At 46.1% G+C, this 18,082-nt stretch overlaps 1 protein-coding gene and 1 pseudogene across 1 annotated transcript; both read left to right on the forward strand.

Moving 5' to 3' along the window:
- Positions 1 to 970: 970 nt before the first annotated feature.
- Positions 971 to 3,132, forward strand: LOC123083857 (uncharacterized). The gene is made up of 2 exons (XM_044505747.1): positions 971 to 2,527; positions 2,616 to 3,132. Exons 1-2 carry the CDS (start codon positions 2,307 to 2,309, stop codon positions 3,130 to 3,132), a joined length of 738 nt encoding a protein of 245 aa, XP_044361682.1. The 5' UTR covers positions 971 to 2,306.
- Positions 3,133 to 15,567: 12,435 nt separating this feature from the next.
- Positions 15,568 to 16,438, forward strand: LOC123083858 (probable ribosome-binding factor A, chloroplastic; annotated as a pseudogene).
- The last annotated feature ends 1,644 nt before the right edge of the window (positions 16,439 to 18,082 follow it).

Consider the following 18,082-nt stretch of genomic DNA (forward strand, 5'->3'; position numbering starts at 1 on the left):
AGAGTAGTCATTCCTAGCTACACAGGCTCCATCGTGCGTCCATGCATGCATGCATGTTTCACTGTCAGGCACTAGTACAGTAGATGTGGCGAAGTACACTGTTGCAGGCTTAATTGCTGGCAGGCTAGCCAGCTACAGTACTACTGCCATGCATAAGTCCACGTCCATGCGGCACCCGTACAAGAACTAGCTAGGCGCGCATGTGTGCATGTCTATGGAAAACAACCAACCCATTTACATGGAGTGACAAACTAGGGGGAAGGTCTTGGAGATTATGTACTATATCTGCTCCAAATATATGGACCCGTGTGTGTAGACTTGATTCTCAGAGCGAATGCGAATGTGATGTGCAGGGATATCATGCCTCCAGTGAAAAGAATTACGGAGGTGATTTGTGTACGCACATATACTCCTTTCGGTCATTTTTACTTTGCATATTAGGTTTGTCCGAAATCAATTTTATCCAACTTTGACCAAGTTTATATAAAAAAATTATAGACATTCACATAACAACATCAATATCATTAGATTCATCTTGAAATATATTCTCATATTATATTTATTAGATATTATAGATGCTAATAATTTTTAATATAAATTTGGTCAAACTTAGCAAAGTTTGACTTTCGACAAATTCAATATACAGAGTAAAAAGGACCGGAGGGAGTACTAGCTAGGAGTCCGAAGAATGGAGGGAGTGGGAAAATATCAGGTGCTACCAACACTTAAGTGATACCATGATACGGGCTTCTGGGTCGTTGGATCTCAGATCCGACGGCTTCCGGAAGTTTATTGCACCTACGCGAAATTTTGAGACTTCCGGATGAATTTTTTTACAAAATGCTCAAGAACTTCGGGAGCCGTCGGATCTGAGATCCAACGGCTCCCAGAAGCCCGTATGATGATATCACCTAACACATGGTATCACTTGATAACTCCTGGAGGGAGTAGCAGGTACTAGTACGAGAAGTCCATCGCTGCACGCAGCGGCAGCTGCACGCAGCGCATCCACGGCTGGCACATCATCGCGATTAGGACCAGCCGAAGTGCTACTTCGAGTATAGTGCACCGCCGACGAGCGTTATGTTTCGTGTATGTTGTATTCGTTGTACTGTGAACTAACAGTCGGACTGACGCAGCTACTGCAAGCACTGCGCATGTGCAGGCGAGAGGACGGAATACTACCGTTGCACCGCACATTGTATAACGTAAACACTTTACCCAGCTGCATGTATTTAAGGCCCATGCACCAGCCGTTGGCAGTACCGATCGTTTTGCACGCACACAAGCATATCTGCGTTGCCGCGTTCCGTCGACGTCGCCGTGCCGCGATGTCCCAGAGCTCATCCTCCGCACTAGCCGCTACGATAGATGTCTTGACGGTCGCACTAGCCGCTACGAGCGAAGACAAATAAAAGTAGCAATAGCTAAACTTCTCTAAACAAAACCCTAGTCTAACCTAGATGAAGACTATTTATTTATAAGTAGTATAGAAATCAACGCGCCGCCTTGATGCTATCTCCGTACACGTGATGGGCCGTGTAGCGGCGTGGCAGACTTGGGCCCATGCTCCTGGACTCTTTCTGGACTCCTCCGCCGTGTGCATGCATGCACAAGCATGCCCGTACATGGACGGGAAACTTGCATGCGTGCTCATCTCTAATTAAGTAAATCAAACTCCTGTCCTTATGTGATGATCCATAAGCACCTCTAGTCCATTCTCCAACGCCAATGTTTCTAAGCACAAATAAATGGAAACAAGTGCCCGAATCAGGGTGTAAGTCTGTTTTTGATTTGTCGTTTCCGCTTTTGCTTTGTGTCTTCTTGTTCATCATTCAGTTTTTGAACCAACGCAGAACGGAGGCCCGTGCAACTTTTAGTTGTGGGAGGACCAGTACGCCTTCTTCATCACCGGCGTGGGCATCAACCTTCTCATCGAGGTGGCCGGAGGTGGGAGCAACGTGATGTTCGGCATCGGCCGCGCCATGGAAGATGTACGCATCGCAGCTAGGAACACCATGATCATTTGCTTGTTCATGCTCATGCTGCTGTTTGTGGCGGGCAGTAACGTTCCAAAGAAACCATGCGCGACGTCCTCGGAAGAGCATGATTTGTGTAGAACTAATGAATTTAGCAGTCCCTTGTGCATTAGTAGCTCGGTGCGACCAGCGGGGTGCAATACATGTTTATGTAATCACCAATGTTTTAGTTAATCCCCGATTAGATGTAATAAAACATTTGTACTGTTATGTGTCAGAAGGCACACCCCGACCGACGACTTTTCTGCGTACGCGTGCAGAGGGCACATGTGGCAGCGGCCGGTCGGTCAAAAAGCGCATGCACCGCATGTCAGAGGAGAGGAGGACACGCGGCTGCCGCAATTAATGAAACGAAAACGCTGCCACACGTTGCGGCCATCCCCTCCCCTGCTTGCGGCACTGTACGTCACGAGATACGCCCATCTGCGAAACAGAGCGTCGGAGAAGCGCCCGCTCTCGCCGGGCGACGCATCAGGCGGCGCAGCGAGGTACAGTCCGAACTTCAGGCCCCCGGCGCTTTCTGCAGCTCCCCCCACGACTAGACTAACTCCCGTGATGCTTCTCCGCCCCTTGCAGATTTGTCGATGGAAGAAGAACACCATCTCAGTGGGCAGATCCAAACTCCGGCCGCCATGGCGAGATAGGGAGAGCAGCAGGTAGACGGCGGAGAAGCAACAACTCCCGGAATCAGCATGAGCATAGACAGCCGGCACAGGAAGCAGCCCGCTCGCTGGTGCTTGTTCTTCGCCCACCAAGACGGAAAAGGGGCTCGTGCGAGAAGCAGCGCATGCGACTAACCTGTGTCCTCACCAACAGGTCCAGTCCGTACATAGCTTATCCGGTCAGACCCCCGGGCCCATGGAGTAGAAAAACAATGTCCCACTTTGCACGCCGTGCGTGGCACGTCCCTCTCCCGTGTCAGAAGGTACGACGGCCCGAGCCCACTGGACGGACGAGAGGCAGTGTATTTGTCTGTATCAGCGATGTATCTCCGCTTTACCCCTTTTGCAAATCAACTTGCACGCATCACCACGCGAACGCGCTGCCGCCGGATAACTGCGTGCAGGACATCCACTCTCCACTCTCGTACTAGTACTTGGTAAGTTTCTATGGGTTTAGCTTAGGAAACCAATAGGAAACACATGCACTCCAGCGACTCCGGCCACCCCGTAGTTAATATGCGTTGAAAGGCGCTGTACTGCCTGCCGCACACAAGTCAACACCAACCCTCTTCAATGCGATCTATACGTACACAATGGAGGAGAGTATGTTCAGGGTTAGGACTACCGAAATCACCTTGTTTAATTACTGAGTGCCCAGTACACTCAGTGAAGGAGAAGGACAAAATATACTCGGCAAAATGTTTTTCAAGTGTCAACACCGGGCGAAGAGCACTCGTCGAACATGCAGCCAACAAAAATCTCTTTACTGAGTGTTTTACATGAAGAGAAGCTCATATTACAATTTTAAACTACCATCAATGTAATTAAGAGAAAAGAAATGAATGTGGTAACCTTAGAAAGAACCAATGCCAAGCGCGAGAACCTAGGGAAAACACTTAAATGAAAGAAGCCCACCAATACATAAATAACTTTAGTTGCTAAATCATTAAATGAAGGATGCAGCTACAACAAGTTAAGCATCTTTGCATTGAGAACTTTAGTTGTTTAGCTCTTTAGGCCCTGTTTGGTTTCAAATAAACTTGACTTATAGGTCAGGTGAATTAAAACCAGTGACTTATAAGTCACGCATGTTTGGTTGTCACCTGACTTATAAGAGCATCTCCAACCGTTGGCCCCCTAGGAGGCGCCTAAAATCGTCGCCTGGGGGTGAGCCGACGCAAAAATTGACTCTGGGGGCGAGTTGGTCCCCAGCCGCCGACCCCAGGGCCGCCCCCAGGCGCATTCAAAATAAAATTTGTATAGCAAATTTCGGCACAGTTCGGCGAAGTTCGGCTAAATACGATAAATTTCGGCAAACTTGGGCATATATTAGACATGTTCGCGGATTTTCATTACATAGCAAAATATATAAATAATCTAAAAAAGAAACTGGCTGAACGCCGAGTAGTCGCCGTCGCCGCCGCCATCGTCACCGCCGTCGTCGGACTTCTCCTCCTTGACGCGTTCGTCCCTGGTGGACCCCTAACCGGCGTCGCCAACGCGGGCTGGTGGCGGCGGTGCGTCGTCGTCGTCGCTGTCGCAGATGACGACGACTCCGCCTTCGTCGCGGCCACGTCGGCGCTCTGCGAAGCGGCGCAGGGCGGCGCACTAGCGCTCCTTCGCCTTCTTCAGGCGCTTCTTCTCCATCGCTATGGAGTCCCTGTGCGCCCATTTCAGGGCCGCGTCGTCGTCGAGCTCCGTCTTCACCGGCGTGAGCCCCGGCTCCGTCTTCACCGGCGCGAGCCCCGGCTCCGTCTTTGGCTTGACGAAGCGCGGAGGAGGAGCCAACGAGGAGGCGCGCCGACCGCCCTCGTTGATGACGATGCCGGCGCTGCGAGTGCACCGGCCGAGCGGCGTCTCCGCCGCGGGCTCGGCCTTGACGCCGAGCAGGGCCGGAGTACCGGAGGAGTGCAAGAAAGATCGCGAGGAGGAAGAAGAGGAGGAGGACCCGAACCTACTTGGCGACCATGGCCCCGCGCGTCGGCGGTGCGCCGGGGCGGCCACCCTCGTCAGGTACGCCAACGGCGGGTCGTTGCCGCCCTCGAGGTACGTCAGCACGCCCTCGAGTGTGCGGCCGGGGACGCCCCACCACAGGTGGCGCCCCTCGCTGTTCTTCTGGCCGCCGACCACCGACATGTCGTTGGTGGACGCCAACCGCTGCTGCTGGCGGCGCTCGAAGTACGCCGCCTGTAGCGCCCCGAGACCGATGTGCCAGGTGTCTTCCACTTATTTGTTGTTGTTGTGTTGTCATTACTTGCGTGTCATGCATTGCATATCATGTCATCATGTGCATTTCATTTGCATACATGTTCGTCTCATGCATCCGAGCATTTTCCCCGTTGTCCGTTTTGCATCCGGCGCTCCTATGTCACCCGGTGTCCCGTTCTACCTCTTTTTCCTGTGTGGGTGTTAATCGTTTTCGGATTGGACCGAGACTTGTCATGCGACCTTGGTTTACTACCGGTAGACCGCCTGTCAACTTTCGTGTCATTTGGACTTCGTTTGATACTCCAACGGTTAACGGAGGGACCAAAAAGGCCTCGTGAGTGTTGCAGCCCAACAACCTTCCAATTTGGCTCAAAAACCCACCTAAACCCTCTCCATCATCTAGAGCGTTCGATCATGATCGCGTGGCCGCAAACCGCACCTCATTTGGACTCTCCTAGCTCCCTCTATCTATAAATATGTGTCTCTCTTCGAAATTCTCGCGCAGATAAACCCTAACCTTCGTCCACCTCGCGTTGCCGGACAATTTCCCCGGCGGCTGGACGCCGCCACGTCGCTCCATCCAATTGGAGCACGACACATCATCCTCTCCTCCTCCCGCGCCCAACCGCAGGGTGCCACGTCACCGCCGCCAGCACCCCACATCGCCGTCGCCGCTCGGTGCCCAGATCCGGCCCGCCCGGGGCCGAACCGGGCCTCGCCGGGCCCGCTCGCCGCCGCCACTCTGCCCTAGCGCCTCCGCCGCCTCGCTGTTCATCACCGGCCGCCGCCGCCCTAGCGCCGCCGTCGCCTGCTCCGTTGCTCGCCACCGGTCGCACCTGACCGCGCGTGCACGCCGCCATGCCTCTTGCGCCGCCGCCCGGGACCTGCGTCGCCTCGTACGTCGTTCCCGCCGCCGGAAGCTATCGCCGCCGCCGCCTCGTTCTTCGTCGACGGCAAGCGCTGCCGACCGCTGCTCCTTCGAGCTCCGCCGCCGCCGCGGGAGCTCATGCCGCCGCCGCCTCATGACCTCGCCGGCCGGCCTCACCGCGGCCACAGGGCTCGCCGGCCGCCCTCACCCGCCATCTCCCGGCCACCTCCATCCTTCCACGCCGCCTCCCCATCGTCGCCGGAGCTCGCAAAGCTCACCGGAGCTCCACTCCATCCCGGATCCGTTCGCCGGGATCAGATCCACCACCTCCTCCAACCAAACAGCGCCCTCCGTCCCGGATCTCGTCATCCCGCACCGCTTCGTCCCGTTGACTTTCTCGAAGAGGTTGAAATTCCACTAAGTCCCCTAGATTCCAGTATTTTTGGGCATTTTCATCGCATCATAACTCATCATCCGCGGCTTCGTTTTGAGCGTGTAGCATATCAAAATGTTAGTATCAACGAGTACATCATTTCATCTCATTGCATCATTTTCATTTGAGCTCATCTTGATGCCCGAAAAGCTGTTGGAAGAGGGCTATGTGATATATTTGCCAGATCTGTTTCATCAAATAGATATTTGTCATTTTTGCCATGGTTAATGTGTGCATGCTATGATCCTGAGCTCTACATGTGTTTTGTTATATGCCATGCCATCTTTACAAATTTGCTTACCATGTATTTTTGTGATATGTGTGATGACTAGCACAAGCTTGCAAAGTAGCGTACTCGGTAATGCTGATTTCAGGGACTTAGAATTTCTCTAAGTCCTTGTCCTGATTTTGTCATTATGCCATATGTTCATGTTGTTTCCTAGTGATCCGTGCCTCTTTTGAAGATGATCAGTAAGGATGATTTGTTAACATTGTGGTGCTCTATCCATCCATGTCTTTGTTTGCATTTCGTGAATCCTGGCAGATTGTTGACTTGTTAGCGATTTTGCCGAGGTTGTTGTTATTGATCCGTGCATGCTATGTTGTTGTTCTTGCCATTTCTAGCTTCTAGGGCATGTATTCTTAATGGTTGTATTCTTAGTTTGTCATGCCGTGCTCTGTAGTGAGTGCATCGAGCTCGTGAACATGCCTACTCGTTAACTGGTTTGCATGCTCCAGTTTTTCACTAAGTCTGTAATCTGATCATGTTTTTGCCATGTTCACGTGCTTCTAATTGTATTTTCTGATCCCTTTTGGCTCAAGGTCACTAAGGGACTTTTGTTACGTGCTTTGAGTAGCTTCATGTCATGCCTTGCTTTACCATGTTAAGTTCTTGTAGCATGTAGTTTTCATGCTCTAAAGTGTGCTACCTGATGTTAAATTCCAGACTTGTGTTAATTTCACTAAGTCTGAAACCTGTTATCATTTACACTTTTGCCATGCTTGTTTGAATCTGTTAATGGATGAATTGGCCGTAGCTCAGTGTTCATCTTTTGTCAAGCATCATGAGTGGTTCCCTGCCATGTATTTTGTTGTCATGTTTGAGTGCTGTAGCATATTTATCTTGATACTTTTCGATGGCTACTTGCTGATTATCACAGACCAGTGCCATATTTGTTTTGCTTGCCATTTCCAAATCGTGCATCCGATTCCGGTGATCTTTATATCGATTTCAACCGAAATCATCTCACCTTTCCAGTGGCACTCTTGGATTCCCAAGTTGAGGCTAGGTTCATCCATTCCCTTGCAAATCATGCATATGCATCACATAGCGCATCCCGCATATCGTACCGTGTTCATGTGTTGGTTGTTTACTATGTTGTGTGCTTATTTCCGGAGTTTGCTTCTCCGGGTTGGTTCCGGTAATGTCGTGTGTGTGAGGATCCATTCGACTACGTCCGTTTATCTTCTTCATGGACTCGTTCTTCTTCCTTGCGAGATTTCAGGCAAGATGACCATACCCTCGAAATCACTTCTATATTTGCTTGCTAGTTGCTCGCTCTTTTGCTATGCCTATGCTGCGATACCTACCACTTGCTTATCATGCCTCCCATATTGTTGAACCAAGCCTCTAACCCACCTTGTCCTAGCAAACCGTTGTTTGGCTATTTTACCGCTTTGCTCAGCCCCTCTTATAGCGTTGTTAGTTGCAGGTGAAGATTGAAGTTTGTTCCTTGTTGGAACATGGAGATGTTGTTCCTTGTTGGAACATGTTTACTTGTTGGGATATCACAATACCTCTTATTTAATTAATGCATCTATATACTTGGTAAAGGCTGGAAGGCTCGGCCTTATGTCTGGTGTTTTGTTCCACTCTTGCCGCCCTAGTTTCCGTCATATCGGTGTTATGTTCCCGGATTTTGCGTTCCTTACGCGGTTGGGTTATAATGGGAACCCCTTGACAGTTCGCCTTGAATAAAACTCCTCCAGCAATGCCCAACATTGGTTTTACCATTCGCCACCTAGCCTTTTCTTTTCCCTTGGGAGTCGCGCTCCTGAGGGTCATCATTATTTTAACCCCCCGGGCCAGTGCTTCTCTAAGTGTTGGTCCGAACCGGGCAGCCTGCGGGGCCACCTCGGGGAAACTCGAGGGCTGGTTTTACTCGTAGCTTGACCTATCTGAGTGTGCCCTGAGAACGAGATATGTGCAGCTCCTATCGGGATTTGTCGGCACATTCGGGCGGTGTTGCTGGACTTGTTTTACCATTGTCGAGGATGTCTTGTAACCGGGATTCCGAGTCTGATCGGGTCTTCCCGCTAGAAGGAATATCCTTCGTTGACCGTGAGAGCTTGTGATGGGCTAAGTTGGGACACCCCTGCAGGGATTTGAACTTTCGAAAGCCGTGCCCGCGGTTATGGGCAGATGGGAAATTGTTAATGTCCGGTTGTAGAAAACCTGAAGTTGACCTTAATTAAAATACATCAACCGCGTGTGTAACCGTGATGGTCTCTTTCCGGCGGAGTCCGGGAAGTGAACACGGTGTTGGAGTTATGCTTGACGTAGGTTGTTCTAGGATCACTTCTTGATCATAGATGTTTGACCGTGCTTTTGCCTTCTCTTCTCGCTCTCATTTGCGTATGTTAGCCACCATGTATGCTAGTCGCTTGCTGCAGCTCCACCTCATACCTTTACCTTACCCATAAGCTTAAATAGTCTTGATCGCGAGGGTGTGAGATTGCTGAGTCCCCGTGACTCACAGATACTTCCAAAGCCAGTTTGCAGGTGTCGTTAAACCGTGCAGATGACGCAACCAAGCTCAAGGAGGAGCTCCATGAAGATCTTGTCATTTATGTTGTTTCGTTTCCAGTTGATCAGTAGTGGAGCCCAGTTGGGGTCGATCGGGGATATGTGTAGCATTTGGGGTAGTCTTCTTTTATTTCGGGTTCCGTAGTCGGATCTTGTGTGTATCTAGTTGATGTAATGTTATATTCATGTAATTGTGTGAAGTGGCGATTGTAAGCCAACTATGTATCTTTTCCCTTATGTATTACATGGGTTGTGTGAAGATTACCTCACTTGCGACATTGCTTTTAATGCAGTTATGCCTCTAAGTCGTGCTTCGACACGTGGGAGATATAGCCGCATCGAGGGCGTTACAAGTTGGTAATCAGAGCCTTCCCCGACCTTAGGAGCCCCCTACTTGATCGACCCGCTGGCGTTAGTGAGTCTAGAAATGTTTTGAGTCATTTAGGATTATATATATCGAAGAGTTAGGATTTCTTTTTACTCCTCAGTCCCTTCGTCGCTCTGATGAGGCATCCTGACGTAGAGTTTTGACTCTTCTCTTCTCAAATTTCACTAAAAAAATTTAGGATCACGCGGGTATCTTGGAATCGTTCACTACAAGAAATATGTCAACTTGTGACCTTATGTTAGTGACCCTGGAAGAATTGGTCATAGATCTATGACCATTTCAGACCAATTGGTCAAAAGTTGTTCGGGGGGCTCCAAAACCTAAACTATAACGACCATTTTGGTCAGAAAGGTCGTAATTTCCTTACACGAAATGGTCATAAAGCAGATAGCACTGGTTTGCTACCTTATTTCTAGCTGATCATGACCAATATAGATGGTCATAACCTTGTAAATTGTGGTGGGTTGCTATGACTAGGAGCCACCTCATCAGTTTTGCCTATGTGTCATGTCCATGTGGCAGTTTTTGCCCTAGGTTGTGAAGCAACCTATATTTCTGTCATTCCCAAAATTCCCAAAAAAATCTCATAAATTCTTTGGGTCATATCTTCATCAAATATGTAAAAATCCTTCCTTGCCTAGTTCAAAACTAATTCAACAATATTCATTTTCCTATTCTGTTCACGACATCACTTTATGAAGGAAGTGCTATTTATATATTCTTGATTGCCCTCAGAATTTTTGGGCACTCTTTCCTATCCAAATCATTACTGCATGACAAAATTCAGCTCCACTTGCCTAGCAAATCTTCATCGACAAATTTCCAAAGTTTTTGTCCACCTAGAAGCATTGTGAAGGAAGTACCTTTTTTATATATCCAAATGACATGAAATTTATACAGTTTCTTCATATGCCCAAATTATCACCCTCCACCAAATTGCAGCTCAGGAAAATTATCTATGTGAGCCCAGGTTCAATTTATATTTTATGGCCAAATTGGCACGTTGCAAAGCAAGTGTTATCTAGACCCCTCCTATTAACCACAAACTCTTTGGGCACTCTTCCATACCCAAATCATTGCCACATGATAATATTCAGCTCCATTTTCCTAGTCAATCTTTCTCAGGAAATTTTCAAAGTTTCTACTTCGAGAGAAGCTTTGTGAAGTAAGTACTAGCTAGGCTTACCCAAATGATCTGAAAACCTACCAAGGCATAACCATACCTATGTAACTTACCTACACCAAATTTGAGCTCATTTCATTCATCCAATTTCTCTCACTAGTTTTCCCAAGTTTCTGTCCATAGAAGAGCATTGTGAAGGAAGTACCACTTTGGCATGTCCAAATGGTATCAATTTTCTACGGCGCTTTCCAATGCCCAAGTAACCATCCTCCACCAAATTTCAGCTCAATCCATTCATTATTTTGAGCCCAGTTTCAACATTCGTATTTCTGTCCAGTGTGGTACTTTGCAAAGCAAGTACCACCTAGGATCCTCCTTTTGATCTGAAAATTTGCGAAGACATTCTTCTTAGTAGATGATCATCCTCAGCAAACACTCACGCCCATTGGCCATGTGCATTTCCCGTACCGCTAATCAAACACTTGGCTGCTAATTCGTGTTTGAGCATCGATCGGTCTCCTCGTGAGAATCTTATGTTGTAATTTTCTTCCTAGAACCTACCTAGGGAGTGCCCAACCCACTAGACATGCCTAGGCTGCCCAGAACACATGGCAACGCCACGGTCACGCGGTGACCACGCGCCGGGCATGCGAGTTTACGCGCTCTAGAGTTGGGGGCCTTGGCCACCGCCCAAACCTCGACGCATCACCATCAAACCATGTATTTATGATTAAATAGGTACTTATGTAACTATAAATGATTTTTGGAAAAAATAAATAGTAAACTATGAGGCAGCTGCAGTTCAAATTTGACCCGCTTCCTACTGAATCGGCGGGAATTTGTCTTTTTCACCAGAGGTGGATCAAAACTTTTGACGCCCAACAATTTTGTCAATTGTGCATTAAATATGGCCTAGTATTTTATAAAAATGATTTGGTCCAATTTTGCAACAATTATTTGGGAGGTCCTTCACAAAAAAACCTCCTTTTGGGCACTCGAAAAATGTAAAATGGTTTTTTCGTCCAAAGAGAATGAGAACTTCCTTAGGCAATATTGTTTGCCATTCCAATATACACCCTTGTGCACAATATGGGATCATTTGAACAAATTATGCCATGAATGTGGCCATAAGATTGATCATTTGGCTTGAAAGCCATTGATATCCACACGTGATAGCTCGATTTTGAGAACACTTTTTTTAAAATAATTGCCGTATTACAAGTTTGTTATTTTTCCTGGGAACTTGGCCACATATAATGACACAATGCGAAGGTTTCCCAATTTTTTGATTTTTTTTTCAATTTTTTATGCCCGTTTCAAAATGCGGTCAAAACGGCGGGAATGACCGTTCCTAGCTAGTGGTTGAATCTTGAATTTTTTTGGTGTTTCTCTGATTAAATAGGTACTTATGTAACTAGAAATGATTTTTGGAAAAAATAAAGAGTAAACTACAAGGCAGCTACAGTTCAAATTTGACCCGCTTCCAACTGAATCAGCGGAAATTTGTCTTTTTCATGAGAGGTGGATCAAAACTTTTTACACCCAACCATTTGGTCAATTGTGCATTAAATATGTCCTAGTATTTTAGAAAAATGATTTGGTCCAATTTTGCAATAATTATTTGGGAGGTCCTTCACAAAAAAACCTCCTTTTGGGCACTCGAAAAATGGAAAACGATTTTTTCGTCCAAAGAAAATGAAAACTTCCTTAGGCAACATTGTTTGCCATTCCAATATGCACCCTTGTGCACAATATGAGATCATTTGAACAAACTATGCCATGGATGTGGCCATAAGATTGATCATTTGGCTTGAAAGCCATTGATCTCCACACGTGATAGCTCGTTTCTGAGAACACTTTTTTAAAATAATTGCCGTATTACAAGTTTGTTATTTTTCCTAAGAACTTGGCCACATATAATGACACAATGCGAAGGTTTCCCAATTTTTTGATTTTCTTTGATTTTTTTATGCCCGTTTCAAAATGCGGTCAAAACGGTGGGAATGACCGTTCCTAACTAGTGGTTGAATCTTGGAATTTTTTGGTGTTTCTATGATTAAATAGATACTTATGTACCTAGAAATGATTTTTGGAAAAAATAAAGAGCAAACTACAAGGCAGCTACAGTTCAAATTTGACCCGCTCCCAACTGAATCGGCGGAAATTTGTCTTTTTCATGAGAGGTGGATCAAAACTTTTTACACCCAACCATTTGGTCAATTGTGCATTAAATATGGCCTAGTATTTTAGAAAAATGATTTGGTCCAATTTTGCAACAATTATTTGGGAGGTCCTTCACAAAAAAACCTCCTTTTGGGCACTCGAAAAATGGAAATGGTTTTTTCGTCCAAAGAGAATGAGAACTTCCTTAGGCAACATTGTTTGCCATTCCAATATACACCCTTGTGCACAATATGGGATCATTTGAACAAATTATGCCATGAATGTGGCCATAAGATTGATCATTTGGCTTGAAAGCCATTGATATCCACACGTGATAGCTCGATTTTGAGAACACTTTTTTAAAATAATTGCCGTATTACAAATTTGTTATTTTTCCTGGGAACTTGGCCACATATAATGACACAATGCGAAGGTTTCCCAATTTTTTGATTTTTTTTTCAATTTTTTATGCCCGTTTCAAAATGCGGTCAAAACGGCGGGAATGAACGTTCCTAGCTAGTGGTTGAATCTTGAATTTTTTTGGTGTTTCTCTGATTAAATAGGTACTTATGTAACTAGAAATGATTTTTGGAAAAAATAAAGAGCAAATTACAAGGCAACTACAGTTCAAATTTGACCCGCTTCCAACTGAATCAGCGGAAATTTGTCTTTTTCATGAGAGGTGGATCAAAACTTTTTACACCCAACCATTTGGTCAATTGTGCATTAAATATGTCCTAGTATTTTAGAAAAATGATTTGGTCCAATCTTGCAACAATTATTTGGGAGGTCCTTCACAAAAAAACCTCCTTTTAGGCACTCGAAAAATGGAAAATGGTTTTTTCGTCCAAAGAAAATGAAAACTTCCTTAGGCAACATTGTTTGCCATTCCAATATGCACCCTTGTGCACAATATGAGATCATTTGAACAAACTATGCCATGGATGTGGCCATAAGATTGATCATTTGGCTTGAAAGCCATTGATCTCCACACGTGATAGCTCGTTTCTGAGAACACTTTTTTAAAATAATTGCCGTATTACAAGTTTGTTATTTTTCCTAAGAACTTGGCCACATATAATGACACAATGCGAAGGTTTCCCAATTTTTTGATTTTCTTTGATTTTTTTATGCCCGTTTCAAAATGCGGTCAAAACGGTGGGAATGACCGTTCCTAACTAGTGGTTGAATCTTGGAATTTTTTGGTGTTTCTATGATTAAATAGATACTTATGTACCTAGAAATGATTTTTGGAAAAAATAAAGAGCAAACTACAAGGCAGCTACAGTTCAAATTTGACCCGCTTCCAACTGAATCGGCGGAAATTTGTCTTTTTCATGAGAGGTGGATCAAAACTTTTTACACCCAACCATTTGGTCAATTGTGCATTAAATATGGCCTAGTATTTTAGAAAAATGATTTGGTCCAATTTTGCAACAATTATTTGGGAGGTCCTTCACAAAAAAACCTCCTTTTGGGCACTCAAAAAATGGAAAATGGTTTTTTCGTCCAAAGAAAATGAAAACTTCCTTAGGCAACATTGTTTGCCATTACAATATGCACCCTTGTGCACAATATGAGATCATTTGAACAAACTATGCCATGGATGTGGCCATAAGATTGATCATTTGGCTTGAAAGCCATTGATCTCCACACGTGATAGCTCGTTTCTGAGAACACTTTTTTAAAATAATTGCCACATTACAAGTTTGTTATTTTTTCTAGGAACTTGGCCACATATAATGACACAATGCGAAGGTTTCCCAATTTTTTGATTTTTTTTCAATTTTTTATGCCCGTTTCAAAATGCGGTCAAAACGGCGGGAATGACCGTTCCTAGCTAGTGCTTGAATCTTGGAATTTTTTTGGTGTTTCTTTGATTAAATAGATACTTTTGTACCTAGAAATGATTTTTGGAAAAAATAAATAACAAACAATGAGGATGCTGCAGTTCAAATTTGACCCGTTTCCTGCTGAATGAGCGGAAATTTGTCTTTTTCATGAGAGGTGGATCAAAAAATTTGACACCCAATCATTTGGTCAATTGTGCATTAAATATGTCATATTATTTTAGAAAATTGATTTGGTACAATTTTGCAACAAATATATGGTAGGTCCTTCACAAAAAAAGTCATTTTGGGCACTCGGAAAATGATTAAAAATAGCTAGAAAGATCAGAAATGCATAGAAATTGGTCCTTATCCATAAAATGTGGTCTAAATCTAGTGAAAATTTGTGTGGTGCCATTTTGCAAAATATTTTTGATAGCTACTTCACAAAATCCCTCTATTTTTAGTACTTAGACATTTTTTTAAATCACTGATTTTTCGAACCAATCACGACTCTTCCCACGGATTGATGACATGGCGCCCATCCATCCATCCATCCATCTCTCCATCCCACATCCATCCATCCATCTATCTACAGAAAAAAAGAAAATAAAATGAAAAAGAGATACCCCCCACCCGCAACCCAAACCCTAGGTCAGATCCCATCGACCCCCCATCGCACCCCTCCTCTCCTTGCAGCCGCCGCACTCCTCCTCCCTCAGATCCTCGCCGCCGCCACCTCCTCCCAGATCCCCCTCTCCCCGACCCAGACCTCCCTCTCTCTGCCATCCCAAACCCGTCGCCGGCCTCCCCCACCCCCGCCGTCGCCGACCTCTTCATCGCCCCCAGCGCTGGCCATCCTTCCTTCCACCATCCAGATCCCCCGTTTCCTTGCTGTCTCGCATCGCCGCTACCACCTCCCTCCGGCGGAGCTCGTCGCCGTTCCCCACACCCTCCTCCTCTTGCCCCTCCCCTTCCCACTCCCCACAGCGACGGCCGACGGCCTCACCGCGGCGCAAAATCCCCCACCACCATGAAGCCAGCAAGGATGTTCCCGTGACAGCCACTGGTGTCCCCGCCACTGCCACGGGCCCTCGCCGCCGAGGCGCCCGTCTCCGTGCGGCGGCTGCGCGTGGTGCGGTGCATGGCCAAGGAGCGACGGGTGCGAATGGTGGCGAAGCAGATCCAGCGGGAGCTGGCGGACATGCTAACCCGCGACCCCGTCATGCAGCGCGCCGTCCTCCCCGAGGCCGCCCTCGGTGCCGACCGCTACCTTTCCTCCCCCACCACCATCGCCGACGTCGAGCTCTCCAACGACCTCCAGGTCACGCCCGGACTCTCCCTCGAAATGATGCGGCTGCGCTGCAATCTGGGATGCTGAGTTCCTTGTCTCTGCTCCGGTTTGTGTCTGCAGGTGTGCAAGGTGTATGTGTCCGTGTTTGGGGAAGAAGGTGGCCATGGCCGGGCTCAAGGACAAGACCAAGTACCTCCAGGTCACGCTCGAGCTCTCCAACGACCTCCAGGTCACGTCTGCTTACTTCCCATTTTGTTTATAGATCATTATGCTAGTTTCTGTCTTGTTTAATTGGTTAATTGTTCATGCTTGAAGTTAATTAGCTGGAGTAGTTGGTTAGTTACACATTGGTTGGTGCATGCTAGCTCAAGTGTATACATGCATGGATGTATGTGTTTTGTAGTTGAAGGAGTTCATTCTGTGTAGCCGGAGGCGTACAAGTTCAAGATCGGCGATCGGGTTTTTCGGAGGCCCGGAGACCCACCCCTGGACCAAGTTATCGAGATGCTATAGAAGCACAAGGATAAGTCTCAAGATGAAATCTAGCTAGCTGGCTACAGTATGCCTTATGCTCTCGTTGATTTATTTCTTTTGTGCTCTTTTGCAGTTCTATATTGATGAGTGAGCGATCTGGTAGCAGCTAGCTAACTGCCTCTAGATTGTAACCGTGTTATGGGATGTGTGGTTGCGCATGCGTTCTGCATTGTCAAATGTGTTCTCTATTGTCACACATCGTATGCAATGTTGTTCATAGCTTTTTATATTTGTTGTCATGCGATGCGGTCACTGAATTGCTCAAATTTGCTGGCCAAGTACTATGTAGTGCTGTTCTATGCTAGGCTACGAGGCTAGGTAACTTCTGTATCAAAATCATGGATTCTAATCTTTACTATTATTTGCCATGGATCAACAATGATGCATCACAGGTAGTAGTAGTAGAGTCGGACTTGGTGCTGCATTGCCCAGTTATTAGCTCCTCGATCTGTTCCTCACAGCGTGTGGTCAGCACTTTACCTCAACTTGTCTGCATTTTCTCTCACACACTAGACTTGCTCATCCATAACACAATGGCAGTGCGTGAGTGAGTCCTGTAGGTATGTATGTTTTTGGGCTGGTTGTAGATGGCTTTGTATGTTATGGTAGTGTGCTTGCTCTCCCTGCTCTGCTTTCGCTTGTAGAAAAGAAGAGCAGAGCAGGGTAAGTAAAACACACTAGCAACTCTCTAACTAGAACACCAGATGCTGTGCAACTCCCTACTAGTAGATACCAACCACATGTATCTACAGATTTACTACTAAATCCAATTACAGTACTACCCGATGTTGTGTGATTCCTTCCATTCTATGATTGATAAAGGAAGTACTTCATTAGTAACGAGACATGCTAATCTGGTGCTAAAATTTATAAGCAACTAAATTGTGCAGAATTAAGTTTCACATTCAAATTGATGGTATGTCATGTGTGCACCATGGACAGAAATTTCAGAGCCAACAGAAAGAAATTCTACTCTTTACTGTAGAACAATATACAACATTACTTTGTTGGTTGCCTGCTAATTGTGTGCAAACTACTTATCAATAGCTTATCAAGCACTGCTTGACTGGCTTGCATCGCTCTGCTGTCGTAGTTGTGTTGTCAGTGCTCTTTCCTCTCTGTCTGTCTATGACAGCAGGATCCATGCACCAAACCAAGAACCTGAATGTTTTGTTAGGCTGCTAGTAAACTAGGTTGTACTCCTTCCAGTTGCAAGTTGGATAGAACCTATAATTAAGTGCACAGACATACATGGATTCTGGTTCAATTCGTATGTATGGATGTATGTGCATGCTTACGACTTTGACTAAAACTAGTTAATTCATTGTTCTACCTTGAAGGTGACCAGTCCCTAGCTGCGTGCTTTGGTCGGTCCTACTATTTTCAGTTCCTATGATTTTTAATCTCCGTTTTCTATTTTCCACAGCTACCAAGACTCTGAGTTTGTGGTGATGGCAGCTGACACGAAGCCGATCGAAATCTTCCCCCACCCCCTGTTGCTCCCTAATGATAACAAGGTAGAAATTCTGTCCGTATGCTACATCATATATAGTACTGCTAATTAGTTTGTATGCCGTTGCTTGAGTGATATGGTTAGACCGATGACTGTCAAGCTCATAATTCTATATGATATGTCAAAGGTTAACAGAATATATGATATGACTTGTGTGCTGACCTCTAGTATCTTGCTTATCTGTAGTGTGTTTGTTGTACGCTTGCCTTTCTTTGGCCTGCT

The sequence above is a fragment of the Triticum aestivum genome, chromosome 4A, assembly GCF_018294505.1.
Source record: "Triticum aestivum cultivar Chinese Spring chromosome 4A, IWGSC CS RefSeq v2.1, whole genome shotgun sequence".
Classification (NCBI taxonomy): Eukaryota; Viridiplantae; Streptophyta; class Magnoliopsida; order Poales; family Poaceae; genus Triticum; species Triticum aestivum.

Bases quoted from the DNA above. Each gene is read 5' to 3' on its own strand.
- LOC123083857 (XM_044505747.1), top strand. From the start codon at position 2,307: ATGTGGCAGCGGCCGGTCGGTCAAAAAGCGCATGCACCGCATGTCAGA. The intron at 2,528-2,615 runs GTACAGTCCGAA...CGCCCCTTGCAG, and splicing joins GCATCAGGCGGCGCAGCGAG to ATTTGTCGATGGAAGAAGAA.